General features: G+C 45.4%; 1 protein-coding gene across 1 annotated transcript in view; it reads left to right on the top strand.

The window, feature by feature from the left end:
• cers5 (ceramide synthase 5) overlaps nucleotides 1-17,595 on the top strand; it is a 72,588-nt gene that overhangs the window by 33,318 nt on the left and 21,675 nt on the right. The window contains exons 2-6 of the mRNA XM_056274288.1: nucleotides 2,650-2,755; nucleotides 7,668-7,798; nucleotides 7,985-8,042; nucleotides 8,240-8,290; nucleotides 13,255-13,347. Coding sequence (XP_056130263.1) covers nucleotides 2,650-2,755; nucleotides 7,668-7,798; nucleotides 7,985-8,042; nucleotides 8,240-8,290; nucleotides 13,255-13,347 — 439 coding nt within the window. The remainder of the gene's footprint in view (nucleotides 1-2,649; nucleotides 2,756-7,667; nucleotides 7,799-7,984; nucleotides 8,043-8,239; nucleotides 8,291-13,254; nucleotides 13,348-17,595) is intronic.

Below are 17,595 nucleotides of genomic sequence, written 5' to 3'. Positions count from 1 at the left end.
GTTGAATTGTGCAGTTGTTGTACCATAGCAGGTTTGCTACATGTTCCTGGTATTGGATTGTGGTTATCTGTTGCTGGCAGTCTTTTGATGGGGTTTTTTTTTTTACTGTAAAGGGAACTTGTTTTTTTTTTAACAAAGCTGCATTATACCCCAAACCGAAAATATTTGCACCACACCATTTTGTGGAAACTATTGCACTGCTGATATTCTGATATCTGATATATACTGATGATCTTCTTTGGTAATCAGATGTACACAATCAGTTCTTTACTTTAGAGGAAATTGAGGAATTGGATGTTAGTGTCTTCGGGCTTGGCTGTATCCACGAGTTACGGCCTAGTCAGTGGAAACAAGACTAATTACGCCCATTAAGGATTATTCCGAGCTATTCAGTTGCAGCCGTGCCGTGAGGTAATTGGAAGTTTTCAGGTTTACGGACATGCGTCCAAGTGCTCGCGGAAAGCCATGGAATTTTTACACCGGGCCAAAGGTGGAAGCCTCGGCACAAACAACAGTCCCATAAACATAACCCGAAGAAGCCAGCCACCCGAGTAAGACATATCCCCCTGCTCTGCCGCTGGGGCAGTAGGTTGGGTAGTAACCTTGTTGACTCAAATAAGTGGTTATAATTTCCAAGCGAGCTTTGTTTTTACTTTACAGATTACTTTCAGGGAGGAAAAACATGATGGTTTAATGGTAAAACAACCCAAAATACTGTCCCTGGATCCATGGACTTTGTCTGTCCTTCGGCTCTGATGCAGCTGCTTCATGATCTCTCTCAACAATATCACAGGCGTGACGATTTTTTATTTTTCAGTCCCTGTCAGCTCATCGCGTCTTCTAACTTGAGCTTCGTTACACCCCTTAAACCAGTGGTTTTCAAACTTTTTTCCAGGGACCCATATTTTCCCCATTGATTATCAACACGACCCGTATAACGATACCGAATCTAATTGTACGTGCAATCAAACCGAGCCTAAGAAACTACCACAGTAAACATCACTTAATCTGAAGGGTGAGCCTGCCTGTTCTGCATGATCCTGAATGTGGCCCACGAATGGCTGCGATATCTAGAGAGCTGGATTGTTTAGACGTACAGGGCGTACTGATGTGAGATATAATTAAAAAAAAAGAAAATTCTGTCTACCAAATCAAATTTGCCGACCCATTTTTAATATTTTGCGACCCATCCGAGGGTCGCGACCTGGGGTTTGAAAACCACTGTCTTAAACTGTTCCTGTATAGTTCCATACATAACTTAGTGTGTGGAAGTGTGGGGAAATACATGCAAAACAAACACTAATCCAGTCTTCATCCTTCCAACAAGAGCCGTAAGAATTGTAAATAAAACCTCTTATAGAGAACCAACAAACCCACTCTTTATCAAATGAAAGGCACTAGCAAGGTCATCTGGGTGGCGTGGCGGTTTGTTCCGTTGCCTACCGACACAGGGATCGTCGGTTCGAATCCCCGTGTTACCTGCGGCTTGGTCGGGCGTCTCTACAGACACAATTGGCCGTGTCTGCAGGTGGGAAGCCTGATGTGGGTGTGTGTCCTGGTCGCTGCACTAGCGCCTCCTCTGGTCGGTCAGGGCACCTGTTCGGTGGGGAGGGGGAACTGGGGGGGAATAGCGTGATCCTCCCACGCGCTACGTCCCCCTGGTGAAACTCCTGACTGTCAGGTAAAAAGAAGCGGCTGGCGACTCCACATGTATCGGAGGAGGCATGTGGTAGTCTGCAGCCCTCCCCGGTTCAGCAGAGGGGGTGGAGCAGCGACCGGGGCGGCTCGGAAGAGCGGATAATTGGCCAGGTACAACTGGGGGGGGGGGTGGAAAAAATTAACGGCGCTAAAATTTAAAGATTTGGTCGACTTCAAAGTGGTTCAGGTGCAGAGCGAAAAAATCAGTGACTACCTGATCTGATAGTATCCAAAAGTTGTTTCAAATGAGAGGAAGTCATCATGACTTTAGAGGAATTTGTATGTTCACAAACGATTAGTGGGGACAGATGTAAAATATCATTGCATCACAATCAAAGGAATTGATTTATGGAACAATGTGGCACGGTGGCCCAGTGGTTAGCACTGTTGCCTCACAGCAAGAAGGCCCTGGGTTTGAACCCCAGGCCGTCCCTGGTCCTTTCTGTGTGGAGTTTGCATGGTCTCCCCGTGTCTGCGTGGGTTTCCTCCCACCATCAAAAAGACATGCATGTTAGGGTTAGTACTCCTGTCTGTGCCCCTGAGCAAGGCAATGGAAAGAAGAACTGGAGTTGGTTCCCGGGTGCTGCAGCTGCCCACTGCTCCTATACAATAGGATGGGTTAAATGCAGAGAACACATTCATTGTAAGAATACAAGGACAGAATCTGTTAAAATGGAATAAATACTGTGCATGTGTGTGTGTGTACAAAAAATAAAATAAATATGTATATATATATATATATATATATATATATATATATATATATATATGTACACAGACAGAGCAAGCAACATGTATGGGAGAAAGGGAAAGAATGAGAGATCTCATGAACAGAATAGGGTTTAAAACCCTTGTCAGACCGGATTCACCTGACTAAGCCAGTGAGTTTTCTCCAGCAGAAATGATGTGCATCTTTCGTGCTACACTCTGATGTCTTGACCTCTGTGACAGGTTTATCGCCAGTACCTTCGCCCAGAGGCTCCACATTCAGGCAGATGTGGGACGGCGAGCTCAGCCCAATGCCGTCCTGGAGAAAGTGTTTACATCCATCACGAAGGTACCCTGCTGCCATCCCTGGTGTTTGTTTTTGTTGTTTCCTCTGACTGCGTTACATATGCTACATGTGATGAGAGCTTTGGTTTTATTTCATGCCGTCTTCGGTCAGGCACCGCGTGTTCATGCTTAACTCTTTGACCAGAGACATGTGCATTGCCCGTGTGTGTAAAGAACACTGATCACAACCGCTGACAAAAAACAAACACGTTACGGGCGTCTGGGTAGCGTGGCGCTCTGTTCCGTCGCCTGCCAACACGGGGACCGCCGGTTCGAATCCCCGTGTTACCTCCGGCTTGGTTAGGCATCCCTACAGACACAATTGGCTGTGTCTGCGGGTGGGAAGACGGATGTCGGTATGTGTGCTGGTCGCTGCACTAGCGCCTCCTCTGGTCGGTTGGAGTACCTGTTTGGGTGGGGGGAATAGCGTGATCCTCCCACACGCTACGTCCCCCTGCGAAACTCCTCACTGTCAGGTGAAAAGAAGCGGCTGGCGACTCCACGTGTATGGGAGGAGGCCTGTGGTAGTCTGCAGCCCTCCCCGGATTGGCAGAGGAGGTGGAGCAGCGACCGGGACAGCTCGGAAGAGTGGGGTAATTGACCAAGTACGACTGGGGAGAAAAGGGGGGGGGGACATGTTTACATGCACATAGTTTAAATAGTACTGGAAGCTGTGAGTTGAGAGACTGTTATTATCAGCCAATTATGTGTTTGAATACAGGTAGAAATTATTACCCTATGAATCGTTATAAAAATGTGCTATGAATCACAAATTGTGGCTTCAGAGAAATTTGTTTCAAAAAAATGTAAGAGGCCTAAAAACAACCAACTGACCAACCAAACAAACAAAGGTTGGTATGAGGTGAATGTCCTCTCTTAAAATGTCTCCTTCTCGCTAGACGGCCGGTTTAAGTTGCTCCCACCGCCAGCTCAGTTACCCTTTCACCTCTTTCACAGCCTGCAGGTCCTGTATTCCTCCCATTGTAGACCACAGCGTGCAAAACAAAGGACAGACCGTGCAGCACACATGGAGGCAACAATGCATAACTCTTATGGGTGTTCGGAATAGCTTCGAGTTTATTTGTCATATATGAAAGCAAGTTTACTCTCACTCTCGTAAGGAAATGCTCATTTCAGTGGCTCAACACACAGCCGGGAAAGAAAAGTACTCATAAAAGTACTTAATGAGTCCAGTCCCTCTCCAGGAATTTTGGTACCAGAGCCCATGCTGTGTGTGGAGGTGAGCCCAACTATATCTAGTTGGTACCACTCCACCTCCCGCACCAGCTCAGGCTCCTTCCTTGCAAGAGAGGTGACATTCCACGTCCCGAGGACCAATCTGCGATGCCGGAAGTTGGCACGCCCCGGGCCCCTCTTTTGCCTGCTGCCAGAACTGCATTGCACCCTACCCCAATGCTTATCCCCACGTGTGGTGGGTCCATGGGGTGGTGGCTCCATGTTGTTTTTTCGGGCCGGGCCCATCTGGGCCTCATGGACCAAGGCCCGGCCACCAGACGCTCGCCGGCGAGCTACCTTCCCAGGTCTGGCTCCAGGAGGGGGCCCCGGTTTCCCTTTTCCGGGCGAGGTGCTGTAACTCTGCTGGTGTAATTTCATTGGGTTTGTTGGGAAGAGGTGAAGAGGGAGCTGAGCTGGAAGGCAAAGCTCTCAATCTTCATTCCAACCCTCATCTAAGGTCATGAGCTTTGGGTAGTGACCAAAAGGGTGCGATCGCGGCTACAGGTGGAAATGAGTTTCCTCCGTAAGGTGTCTGGGCTAAGCCTTGGAGATAGGGTGAGGGGCTCGGACATCCGGAGGGAGCTCAGAGTAGAGCTGCTGCTCCTTCGCATCGAAAGGAGCCAGTTGAGGTGGTTCGGGCATCTGATTAGGATGCCTCCTGTGCGTCTTCCTTCGGAGGTTTACCAAGCACAGCCAACTGGGAGGAGACCCCGGGGTAGATTCAGAACTCGCTGGAGGGACTACATGTCCAATCTGGCCTGGGAATGCCTTGGGAACCCCCAGGAGGAGCTGGAGGACGTTGCTGGGGAGAGGGACATCTGGAGTGCCCGACTTAGCTTGCTGCCACCGTGACTCGACCCCAGAGAAGCTGCTGAAGATGAATGAATGAATAAAAGTACTTAGAGAAATCAAAGTACAAGAACAGGCTCTACTGCTACTACTACTACTACTACTACTACTACTACTTTCAGCTGCACCCGTTTGGGGTCGCCACAGCGGATCATCCGTCTCCATCTCTTCCTGTCCTCGGCATCTTCCTCTGTCACACCAGCCACCTGCATGTCCTCTCTCACCACGTCCATAAGCCTCCTCTTAGGCCTTCCTCTGTTCCTCTTCCCTGGCAGCATCTTCAACTCTGCCACCTCCAGCTCGGCCTCCTGTCTTTTTGTCAGTGTCACTGTCTCCAGACCATATAACATAGCTGGTCTCACAACCATCTTGTAGACCTTCCCTTTAACTCTTGCTGGTACCTTTCTGTCGTAAATCACTCCTGGCACTCTTCTCCACCCAAGAACACAAGAACAGGATATCTGTCCAAAAGCAGTCAGTTCAGATTTGAATGTACATTTTTGGACTGTGTGTTACAGTACAGAATGTACAATAGTAAGGTGAATAGCTTTGGTCTGAAAGTCTTTAACTCAAGTCTTTTGCACATTAAGTCATTATGGTTGTGAGACCAGCTATGTTGTATGCTCTGGAGGTGGTGGCACTGATGAAAAGACAGGAGGCGGAGCTGGAGGTGCCAGAGTTGAAGATGCTAAGATTTTCATTGGGAGTGATGAAGAAGGACAGGATTAGGAACGAGTATATTACGGCCCAGACATACCAAACTGACTAGCGATTATGAAGGCTGACTGTTGCGTTGCCTCACATCGCATGCCGTCTGGGCCAAAAAGTAGCACTTGAACACACAGCAAAGACTACAGCCAGCGGCCAACTAGCATGTACGTTCTGCACTGATTCGCTAAGTTGAACAGCCAATCAGAGTGATCTCTCTCACCGACGGGCTCCGCCGATTCAACATGCGTCACAGACGGCCCGACATTGGCTGACGGCTGACCGTTGGCCTGGTATGTCAGGGCCCTTAGAGGGACAGCTCAGGTTGGACGGTTTGGAGACAAAGCAAGAGAGACAAGATTGAGATGGCTTGGACATGTGCGGAGGAGAGATGCTGGGTATGTTGGGAGAAGGATGCTGAATATGGAGCTGCCAGGTCAGGCACTGTAGTAATAATTGGCTCAGTGAATAGATGGGCCTAAATAATCAGGAAGATCTTTTCAAACGTCAAAGCCAGTAGTTAATTTGAAACAATTTGCATGATATTTCCTTTTTATGTCCTCTCCCCTCTGCTAAGTTGCCCTGAAATTTGTCCGGAAAAGGGGGATGGCTAACATGTGATTCACGGATGGATCCAGGCAGCGAATCTATTAATGAAACATATCATTTAGTCACATGAATTTGGTTTTGGGTAGAGGTTGGGGGGGGTTGGAAGAGCAACTGAATATACACAGCCGAGACATGCACAGATGAAACAGTTATGCCGCTTAAATGAGGTTTTCCGGCAGAATTGTTCAAGTATTTGCAGAAAATGTCTCGTTTGCATCGTGGCTACAGTCAGTACTGCTCACTTAGTTTCTACATCGGTTTCTGAATTCTCTGGTACTTACATCACAGATGTTGATCTACCTGTTGCACAATCACACTATGCACTCCCAGCTCTGATATGATTACTATTTACATGGAAACATAAATATATTTGCTAATTGCTGACTAAAATGCTTAGGATAAAAGTTTCTGCTGAGTGAAAATTGTTCCATATTCCCTTTGTCAAGACAGAATTAAGTTGAGAAACTTAATAGTTAGTGGCTGAAATGAGCTTCCTCTGTAGGGTGTCTGGGCTCAGCCTTAGAGATAGGGTGAGGAACTTGGATCTCGGAGTAGAGCTGGTGCTCCTTTGCATCGAAAGGAGCCAGTTGAGGTCGTTTGGGCATCTGATTAGGATGCCTCCTGGGTGCCTTCCTTTGGAGGTTTACCGGGCACGGCCAACTGCGAGGAGACCCTAGGGTAGGCCCAGAACTCTCTGGAGGGGACTACATGTCCAATCTGTCCTGGGAACGCCTTGGGATCCCTCAGGAGGAGCTGGAGGGCATTGCTGGGGAGAGGGACATCTGGAGTGCCCTACTTAGCTTGCTGCCACCGTGACCCAACCCTGGAGAAGCAGCTGAAGATGAATGAATGAATGACTGAACTTAATAATTAAACTTTAAAATATCAAAAATATTGCATGTCCTGGCCACCCTTGTTAAATTCTCTGTCAAAACCAGATCTAGACCTAAAACCAGGCTGTTTATTCTCTACCATTACTCCTCTCTCTCTCCCTCCCTCCCTCCCTCTCGCCCTCTCTCCCTCTCTCTCCTCTCCCTCTCTCTCTTGCTCTCTTTCTTGCTCTCTCTTGCGCTCTACCGCTCTTCTCTCTCTCGCGCTCTCTTCTCTCTCTTGTTCTGTCTTCTCTCTTGCTCTCGCTCTCTCTTCTCTCTCTCGCTCTCTTGTGCTCTCTCTCCCTCTCGCTCTCTCTCTCTCTCTCTCTCTCTCGCTCCTCTCTCTCTCGCTCACTCTCTCTCTTCTCTCTCGCTCACTCTCTCTCTTCTCTCTCTCGCTCTCTCTTCTCTCTCTTGCTCTCTCGCTGTTGCTCTCTTCTCTTGCTCCTCTCTCTTGCTCTCTCTCGCTCTCTCTTGTTCTCTCCTCTCTGTCTTGCTCTGTCTCGCTCTCTCCTCTCTCTCGCTCTCTCTCCTCTCTCTCTTGCTCTCTCGCTCTCTCTTTCTCTTGCTCTCTCTCGTGCTCACTCTCTTCTCTCTGTTGCTCTCTCTCTCTTGCTCTCTCCTTCGCTCTCTGCTCTGCAGAACCCAGACTCCCGGCACATGGATGGGCTCTCCAAGCAGCTAGACTGGGAGGTGCGGAAGATCCAGCGCTGGTTCCGTCACCGCAGGAACCAGGACAAGCCCAGCACGCGCACCAAGTTCTGCGAGAGCATGTAGGTTTATCGCCTCAGCCCGTCTGACCTCTGACCTCTCTGCGGGCTAGATTGCACACCTGCCATGCACTCTAGCGTGAATGGACACGATACGGTCAAGTTACACACTTTTGTTTGTTGTTCTTTCAGGAGTTGTGTTATCTGTGATCGTGTCTTTCATAACATTTGCCCTTAATTTTTTCATAGGTGGAGGTTTACATTTTACCTCTGTATATTTACCTACGGGATCAGGTTTCTATGGCAGGTGAGCACGTCCACCTGCTTTTTGTTTCCGCCAAAGAAATGATTGAGAAGGAAAAATATGCCGTTTGTTTTCTTTGTGCTTTTTTTTTTGCAACGGCGATAATATTTAGCATTCGTTTGCTAATTTGTGTGTGTGTGTGTGTGTACTGATGTTGGTATTATTTTTACAAATTTTTTGTGTTTTTTTTTCTCCAATAGTGTCCTTGGATGTGGGACACGCGGCATTGCTGGTACAATTACCCCTATCAGGTAAGATGCAGCGCATACAAAATAGTCCCTGATGTGTTTCTGATTTCCTCTCACAGATGTGAGGACCTGTATCTCCGACACACAGGAAATGTTCTCTTATTATGTAATAATCCCATTATATTCCAAGCAAATACACAAAAAGCAGTAGCTTGTGTTGACTCTCTCCCAGCATCTCTCTGTTGACGGTACTGGCTCATATCTGTCTCACACTGGAAGATTTTCCTCGATGTCTGTCCCCCTGCCATGTCCCTTGTCCCTTAATAAACATTCCGCAAAACCAGTGATTCAGATTCGGAGCAATTTTATTATTCCAGACGGGGAAATTCGTTTGGCCCAGTGCTCCGGACACCATAAAGTCCACAAGAAAAACAGTAGAATACACAATAAAACTACAATGCAGTCATAAAAAACACATCTGATCACATTGAGACAGAATAAAACAAGGTCAATCTAAATCGGCAAATCCAAATTCAGTACAAAAGTGCAGTAGTGCAAGTGACCAGCCAAGAGACCTGTCGACTAAACCTACATGTCACACAGGCTGGTGGTTTGAGGAACAAATAAGTTCTTGTAAACCAAGAGTTCTTGTACAGCAGTGGACAGTTTATTAGATTTTATTATGGTAATTTTATTCATCCCAATGATGATCCAGAGGTACATACAATGACTGAGAAGGTAATTCAGCTACTTGCCAAAGGACACCATGTTATTAACTGTTTTTTGAGTCGAACACGAGATCCTTTAGTCGCGAGTTGATAAGGTTGATCTTATCATTGGACTCGGGCTTCTCTTTCTTGCTTCTCATTGAGAGCAATTTCAAAAAGACCATCCTGTCCAAAAAGTGGGACTGTCCAGTCGCAGATCTGGGGACTGATCCAAGGGGGCCACGTTATGTAGTGGAGATGCAGCCTGGCAAAATTGTAAACAGCACAAATTTGTCGAATTCATATCGTAAAAGAAGGAGTCGCACAAGGGAGACAAATTGTGTGATGTGCAAGTGTGTATAAACTTTTGTCATGGAAGTTATTCTGCACTTTCTTCATTTAGCAATACACAATAACTGTTTAAAACTTTATTTGTATCACACAAGGATGTGAAGTAATAATCCTGTGCCGTACTCCAGAGTAAGCATTCACACTGAAGACAAACTCAATTGTCTAATGACTATTGATAATTGACTAATGTATTAAACCCTGTCCTGACCCAGTTCAATTACATATCAGTGGTTACCATAGAAGTAATCAAAAATTATTAAATCATTAATTAAAAGATAAAAGAGTAAAAGAATAAAAATAAATTAATAAAAAGATTAGAAATAATAATACAATGATAAGACCTTGAGTTTCAAAAATATTTAGTTAAAAGCTCTTGTGAACAATAAGGTTTTCAATTTGGGTTTAAAAACCGCAGGAGTTGGGGCATTCCTAAGACCATCAGGCAGTTGTTTCCAGCACTGTTGCTGCATATTGACTAAAAGCCGCTTCTCCTTGTGTAGATTTTGCCCTGGGCACCACAAGCAGTCCACTTCTTAGTGATCTAAGAGATCTCACAGGGTTATATTGCTCAAGCTATATTTAGAGCCAACTCTGTAGAGATTTATTAATAAGTAATGAACGTTTTAAAACAATTCTGTGGCTTACTGGCAACCAGTGTAGAGATTTAAGAACCAGGGTGATGTAGGCTGTCCTTTTGGTTTTGGTTAGAACATTTGCGGTTGAATTTTGAACAAGTTGCAGGTGCCTGATGGTCTTTTTAGGATGTCCTGTCAGAATTCCATTGCAGTAATCCGTTTTACTGGGGATAAAAATATGAATCAGTTTTTCCAAATCTTGTTTTGTCATAAGGTCCCTGACTTTGGCTATATTTTTAAGGTGATAAAATGCTGATTTTGTTATTGCTTTTACATGACTTAAAACTTAAGTCGGGATCAGTTAAAACACCCAAGTTTCTTAGCCTTCTCTTTTGTTTTTAGTGCCTTGTCCTTTAAGTGAGTAGCAATCCTGAGCCTCTCATCTTTGGGGCCAAATAAAATTACTTTTTTCTTTGTTTGATTGCAACAAGTTTTAAGAAATCCACTTATTTATTTGCACAATGCATTTGCATAATGACTCTAGGACCATAGTCATTTGATGAGAGAGTTAGGTTAATTTGAGTGTCATCAGCATAACTAGGATAAGCAAGGCTGTTGTTCTGACTAGGTGGCCAAGTGGGAGCATGTACAGGTTAAACAGGAGTGGTCTGAGAACTGACCCTTGAGGGATACCACAGGTCAAGGCCATGCGTTTTAAATTATGGTTCCTAATAGTGACAAAATAATCCCAGCCCTCCAAGTATGATTTCAGCCATTTTAAAGTTGTTCCAGAGAAACCAACCCAGTTTTCCAGTCTATGTAAAAGTATAATGATTGATGGTATCAAAGGCTACACTAAGATCTAAAAGCACTAAAAATTGATGGCTTGCTAAATCACTATTAAAACAAATACCATTTAAAACCTTTATGAAAGCTGTCTCTATGCTGTGGTTGACACGAAAGCCTGATTGAAATTTGTCAACATAATCATTTAAAATCAAGAAATGTTCTAGCTGATTAAAAACTGCCTTCTCTATAATTTTGCCTAAAAAGGGTAAGTTTGATATGGGTCGGAAGTTGCTGGGGGGCTGAACTCTGATGTCAGAACTGGTTTCCTTGTATTTGTAGTTGGTAAGCTGAAAGTTTGGTTAAGGCTTCTGATACCGTCAGTTTTATTTTTTTTTAAAAAGGACGCAAATTCATCATACTTATCAGTGGAGAAAAAAAATCAGGAGCTATTTGTGGGGCAGGATTTGTCAGTCTCTCTACTGTAGCAAATAAAGTGTTTATTTTATTTTTGTTTATAATACTGGAGAAAAAGGATTGTCTTACTTTGCAAATTGCATTGTAGGAGTGAAGCATGCCTTTGTAGTGTATTTGAAGTTTGGTTTTACGCCGTTTTTGTTCAGCTTTTCTGCACTGTCTGTTCCCTAGCCTTACATTTGGATCATGTCTCCAGGGTGCTTTCTGTTCATAAGTTATAAACAGTTAAAGTTTATAAACTTAAAGCTAACACCTGGTATCCATCCAGTAGTCATTGCAGGTAAAGGCTAAATGAGCAGCTAATTGCTTGCTTGAAATGGCATGCTTGGCAAATCAGATGTGTGACAAGATGAGTGTCGGGCCTGTAACTCATGGCCTGGTGGGTGCGTGGTTTCCAGCGTGTTGGCTATGTGTCAGTCAATCCAAAAGGAACTCACACAATACTGACATAGAGAAAAGTAGACTTTTAATACATTAAAAAGAAGATGCAGAGTGCTACCCAGTGCAAAACCTTTTCAGTCTCAGACCATCAGTGCAAACATTCAATAAAAATATGTACCTTTAAATAGTCTAAGCCTAATTGAAAGACGTCCTATTAAAACTTGGTTGTCCCTCAACCAAACTAGGCAAACTAGGGTGTACAAGGCAACATTTTCCTTGACAGCACTGTGGAAGAGACATGTTTAAAATAATAAACGTAGCACATATGAATGAGAAAAAAAACCCAATGATAATAATAATAACAGAAAAGCATCATAATAACTGCTATAATAGAGGGGAAAACATACAGTCAACATGAAAGCATAGACCATGCACAGAAATCAAATGTTTAGCATAGTCCAAATTGATGCAATTCACTCATAGCAATAATCAGTGCCCATCATAGGCATAAGTAATATACATTATTGAAAACATGACAAGTCGAAGACATCATTCAAACCAGATGGACTCGGTCTTCAAATAGAAAATCTACCATTGTCTTGTACACCCTAGTTTGTCTAGTTTGGTTCATGGACAATGTTTCCATGGGATGTCTTCCAGTTAGGCTTAGACTATTTAAAGGTGTGTCTTTTTATTGAATGTTTGCACTGAAGATGGTCTGAGATCGAAAATGTTTTGCTGCACTGGGTCACACTCTGCTCCTATTTCTTTTTTATGTATTAAAAATATACTTTTCTCTACATTGGTATTTGATTGTGTGTGAGTACTTTATGGACTGACTGACACATGCTCAGCAAATCAGAAATTAAAACGTCAGAAATAAAAAAAAAAAATCAACATCAATTCCAAAAAGGCTATGCTAGTTGGCTAAAAGAACTGTTTTTTTCCCCCTTTTTTTGTCTGCATTTTATTTCACAACACTGCACTGAACTGCATGGTCCCCCTTGGGTCAACCTCAGCTGTGATTGGACCTTCCACTTTTTGGACTAGTTCAGGTTTATTTCATAGTACTGTCGAGATCGGCGTAGTTGACTGGTGGCTGGCAAGGCAAGAGACAAGAGACTGTCTGTTTATGGGTTGCTCTGTCTTATCATTGGGCTACCCTTCAATTCTCTACTGATTACGAGCTATCCGTCCCCTGGACTTGTTCCCTTAATCCTTTTAACAATAAATCATAGAGTGCTTTATGCGATAAATACCCTTTAAAGCGAACAGATCCGCTCTTTTTAATTCAGTCAGACAAATTTCATTGTGCAATATTAATGTTAGGAGTAATTTTTGAGCTTCAGAGGTACCATTTGATTTGTTATAACTGTGTGCCCCCAGAACACAGACAACTCTCAGCAGGTTGAGTTCACAAGACTCTATATTGATAGCTAGCTAGCTAGCTCACTAATTAGCATGATGTTGCAAGGCAAGTACTCAAAAACAGACCAGCTGACAGACTGATGTTGATAATTCACTGACTGTCCAATCAAATCAGAGTATTAGATGATGTCATTTATTACCAGAAGCTGATTGATTTTCTGAAACTATTTAATTAATGATGTTGACAACCAGGAGGAGAATCTCTCAAGGGGCTTTAGTCACATTTTCACAGCTCTAACATTTTGGGTAACTTTGCATTATTATTATTATTATTATTGTTGTTGTTGTTGTTGTTTTTAACAAACCCTCTGTTTGCATCTAGGTCCTAACTCCAGGGCTTTACTACTACTATGTGACAGAGCTGGCCTTCTACTGGTCGCTCATGTTCTCCCAGTTCACTGACATCAAGCGGAAGGTAAGAGAAGCAGCAGTAGACGGTAATTGACTCTGTGGGAAGGTAGACTACAATCCACGCAGAAACCATTGACTCCCTGTTAAACATTGATTGGCTTGCATGTTGTTTCTCATAGAGCGCCAAGAGCAGATAGCTCCTCCGTGTTTCAGTGCTGTGTTTAAAAAGGCTTCCCAATACATTGACGCCTGTCAGTGGATTAAGACTTGAGACTTCCGCAGTTTTCGTAGTGGAAAGCCAGTTTGTGACTGAGTGTTCATTTGGTAAAGTCACATGATCTGTTTATGGGGGGTGGGTGCTTGGTCTGTGAAAGACCAGTAGATCCAGAAGTAGGGCACTAACTATCATGTGACGATAGTACGGAGTTGGCCAAACTCCTAATAGAATTATGGAAATTCCACAGAGTACCAGAGGGTTGGTTAAGGCCAAAGAAAGACGCCATACTTCAGTGTTTCCCATGGTGCTTGCTGCCAGTCTGTGCGGTGAAAACGAGGCAAAACACAGCTTGTCTTATTAAGCCGGGAACACAGAATATGATTTAAAGGCCGATTATAATCCCAATTTGGCCGCGATGACTGATTTTCACAGTCATGGGGAGTCTGCACCGGTCTGTGCAAAACAGGGCAGGTCACCATGGACGGCCGGCACACGTTATCGTGTAATATGCAGGGATTAAAGATTCAAATCTCTAACCTTGCCTTTTGTTGACAGGTGTGTGCGTGTGTGTGTGTGACAGCAGTCATAAGCAGTGTGTTTATCTATGACTACAATCCGCCAGCTTTGATCATTAAATGGGCCAAGTTGAGTAGGGCTATTAAAGCCTTGTAGTGAGCTGCCAGCTGTAGAAAGATAGTCTGGAAATAGTGTCATTCTTGAAGCCTTGGTTTTCTGACGTGACAATTTTTAGTTTGGAGCTGATGATGATGATGATTATCTCTCTGTCCGTCGTCGAAACCCTTAATTCAAGGTCAAGGGGATTATTGTTAGCAGTAGTTCTACCGTTATTGATATTGTGACTAATATTATTTATCCATACATCTAGAACATTTACTTCTACAAATCTTGTAAAATCGGTATCATGACTTTATTGCAGGTTGCCCATCGGTGCTTAAAATGTCCCAGCAGTTGGTTATGCTGTATTAGTTGTACTGTATTTGAAAAACAAATGCCAAGCCATCTGTTCGCCACTTAAATGATAATCAGAAAAACACTGTTTGAATCCTGCTTCGCACAAAGATGGAGCAGCTTGCCAGAACAGTTGCTCTTTTGGTCTCTCCTCGTCCATGTGGCGTGTCCGCTTCATAAAACTCTTTTCCGTACTCATTCTTGATGAGAATAAGCACGTGAAGAATGAGTCTTGCCTCAGTTAAGGTTAGTCCGTATTTCTAGTTGCAATAGAGAAAACGGATTCTAATCCTACTGATGAGTCCATACGAGGGCGAGCCACAGCAACTGTGCTGAGCGACTGTACATCCACCATCACACATAATGAGGGTGCTCACGCTTCCGGTGTGGGAAGATGGCGGCACGAATTCACATTTGCAGCAGCCTCACCCAGTACCGGTGTGGGAAGATGGCGGCACGAATTCACATTTGCGGCGGCCTCACCCAGTACCGGTGTGGTAAGATGGCGGCACGAATTCACATTTGCGGCAGCCTCACCCAGTACTGGTGTGGGAAGATGGCGGCACGAATTCACATTTGCGGCGGCCTGACCCAGTACCGGTGTGGGAAGATGGCGATGCCAATTCATGTTTACGGGGGCCTCTCCCAGTAGCGGTGTGGGAAGATGGCGGCACAAATTCAAGTTTGTGGCAGCCTCACCCAGTACCGTCCATGCAGTGTCTTTGTCCACGTCTGCATCTAATTAAGTTAGTGTCTTCATTTGATAGAATCATGAATCACGAACACTTTATTTGTCGTTACATTTCATGTACACAAGTACATGAAATGAAATATCGTTTCCCACAGCCCACAGCAGTGCAACACAAAGACAAAAACACATATCTAAAAACTACAAGAACTACGAGAACACACATATCCAAACTGTCCAAGGGAACGAACACCAGCCAGGACGACTGTCGGAGCGTCCGGTCTGCACGGGCTTGCAGTTAGCTAGCTTCCGCGTCCTGTCAGACCATCCTCGGCGTTTCCTCCCCAGGCACAGCTCCAGGCAGGGGCTGTGGTCCCCGGGCCCACCGGACGAAGCAGACCAAGCTCTCCCAGCCAGACACCCTCAGCACACCTCCCCGCACTCCTCACGACGGCATCAAAAACACCACAGTCAACGCCAGGTGAGGCGGCCGCCAGACCACCCTCGCCCATGCTAACTGCTAGCATGGGCTAGCAGTTAGCTTAGCCTGCCCCGCTCTCCCAGCCGATCCAGCGCCAGGCTGTCTGCTCATCCTGTGGGCCCAGGGACCACGGCCCTGCCCGTAGCTGCACCCGAAGAGGTAACACAGAGGGCGGTCTGACAGGATGCGGAAGCAGGGCAGGCTAAGCTAACTGCTAGCCCATGCAGACCGACAGTTCCAACGATCATCCTGGCTGGCGTTCGTTCCCTCGGACAGTGATTTTCATTTTTTTTTAGTTTGGATATATGTGTTATTTTGGATATGTGTGTTCTTGTAGTTTTTGTATACGTGTTTTTGTCTTTGTGTTGCACTGCTGTGGGCTGAAATAAAGTGTTCCTGACTCCTGATAGTGACCGTGCCGAAACAGAGCGAGCGGTGACTGGAGGGGAGAACGCAGGGAGGCTTTTCCTCGAGTAAATGGATTGTGGATAGCCATTTTCCTCAATGGATGGAAAAAAAGAACAGAAAATTGTTAAGATGGGTCTCCAGATACACCTGGGCGGCCCGTCCAGGTGTATTCCAGGTGAAGCCTATGTGGGAACTACTGGGGCTGTTATCGTTTTCCCTATCTTGTTTAAAACACACATCGGCCTCGTACCGCACAATTCTCCACCAGCATTCGCACGCACATGCACTCAGACGTTCACAACCTACTTACAGGTATATGTTTGTCTTTTCACTCCTTCTCCCTTCCAGCTTGGTCACACGTTAAGCACAAAAATGCGATCTGTTAAAAATAAACCCACCCGACCGATTCAAGAGATGTGTTTCGCCACATGTAACAGTTCAACGGAGTTCCACAAAGGACGAGCGTAGGCCAGCTGAGAAACATGTTCTGACTCTGATTTAGCTGTCCCGTTCGCCACATGATGTTCAGATGAGTCATAGCCCGCCGATTGCATGAGCGGGTTTGAGCCTGAGAGTCTAAAAGCTGCCATCCGACAGGTTTCAGGAGGACCAACCTGTTTCACTGGTCAACTTCTGTACACAACAAGATGCATGCTATATTAATCCCCGTGGGGAATTTACGCTCTGCATTTAACCCATCCTATAGCTGTGGAGCCAGGAGCAGTGGGTGGCCGCCGTGCAGCGCCCAGGGACCAACTCCAGTTCGCCTCGCCGCGCCTTGCTCAGGGGCACAGGCGGGAGTATTAACCCTAACATGCGTGTCTTTTCGATGGTGGGGGGAAACCGGAGCGCCCGGAGAAAACCCACCGCGGACACGGGGAGAACATGCAAACGACCTGGGACAACCCCGGGGTTCGAACCCAGGACCTTCTTTGCTGTGAGGCGACAATGCTAACCACTGGGCCGCCGGGCCGCCAATGTTCCACGTTGAGCCCGAACCGCAAGCTCATAACCCGCACGTTTAGTTAGGACGTTGCATTCCAGCGTGCTACGGCGAGACGCAAAACTCTGCGTCTGACGGTGCTCGCATTTCAAATACAACGTTGGCCGGTGCCAACTAAATCTGGAGCTGTAGTTGTGGAGTTGTAGCTCCGAAGAGATGAGGACTCCCGACGTAGCACGCTGGCTTTTCAAACACATCTGTGAAGTGATGACTCCCGTGACACAGCTCACAGGGGAGAGACAGACACCCGCCGCCCGACGTGATAATGTGGTTCGAAAGAAAGAAGTCCTCGGGTGGATTTACGTGTCCTTAAAAGGCCTCTACAGACGTATGGGGGTTTTGGCAACGGTGTATTGCTCGTCTCACTTCTGAAATAGATCTCGACGGAGGCTAAAACGGTATTTTTAAACTCCTTACAGACAAAACAAGGATTTGCAATATTGTAGTGCTGCAGATGATGTCTCACTTAGTAGCATTTATTTGCTTGGTCGTTCATTCGTTTTTCTCATTCCTTCAGTTTTCCGACAACTTGCTGTTTAGTAAATC

The sequence above is a fragment of the Lampris incognitus genome, chromosome 2, assembly GCF_029633865.1.
Source record: "Lampris incognitus isolate fLamInc1 chromosome 2, fLamInc1.hap2, whole genome shotgun sequence".
Taxonomy (NCBI): Eukaryota; Metazoa; Chordata; class Actinopteri; order Lampriformes; family Lampridae; genus Lampris; species Lampris incognitus.
This window is presented reverse-complemented; position numbering and strand designations above follow the sequence as displayed.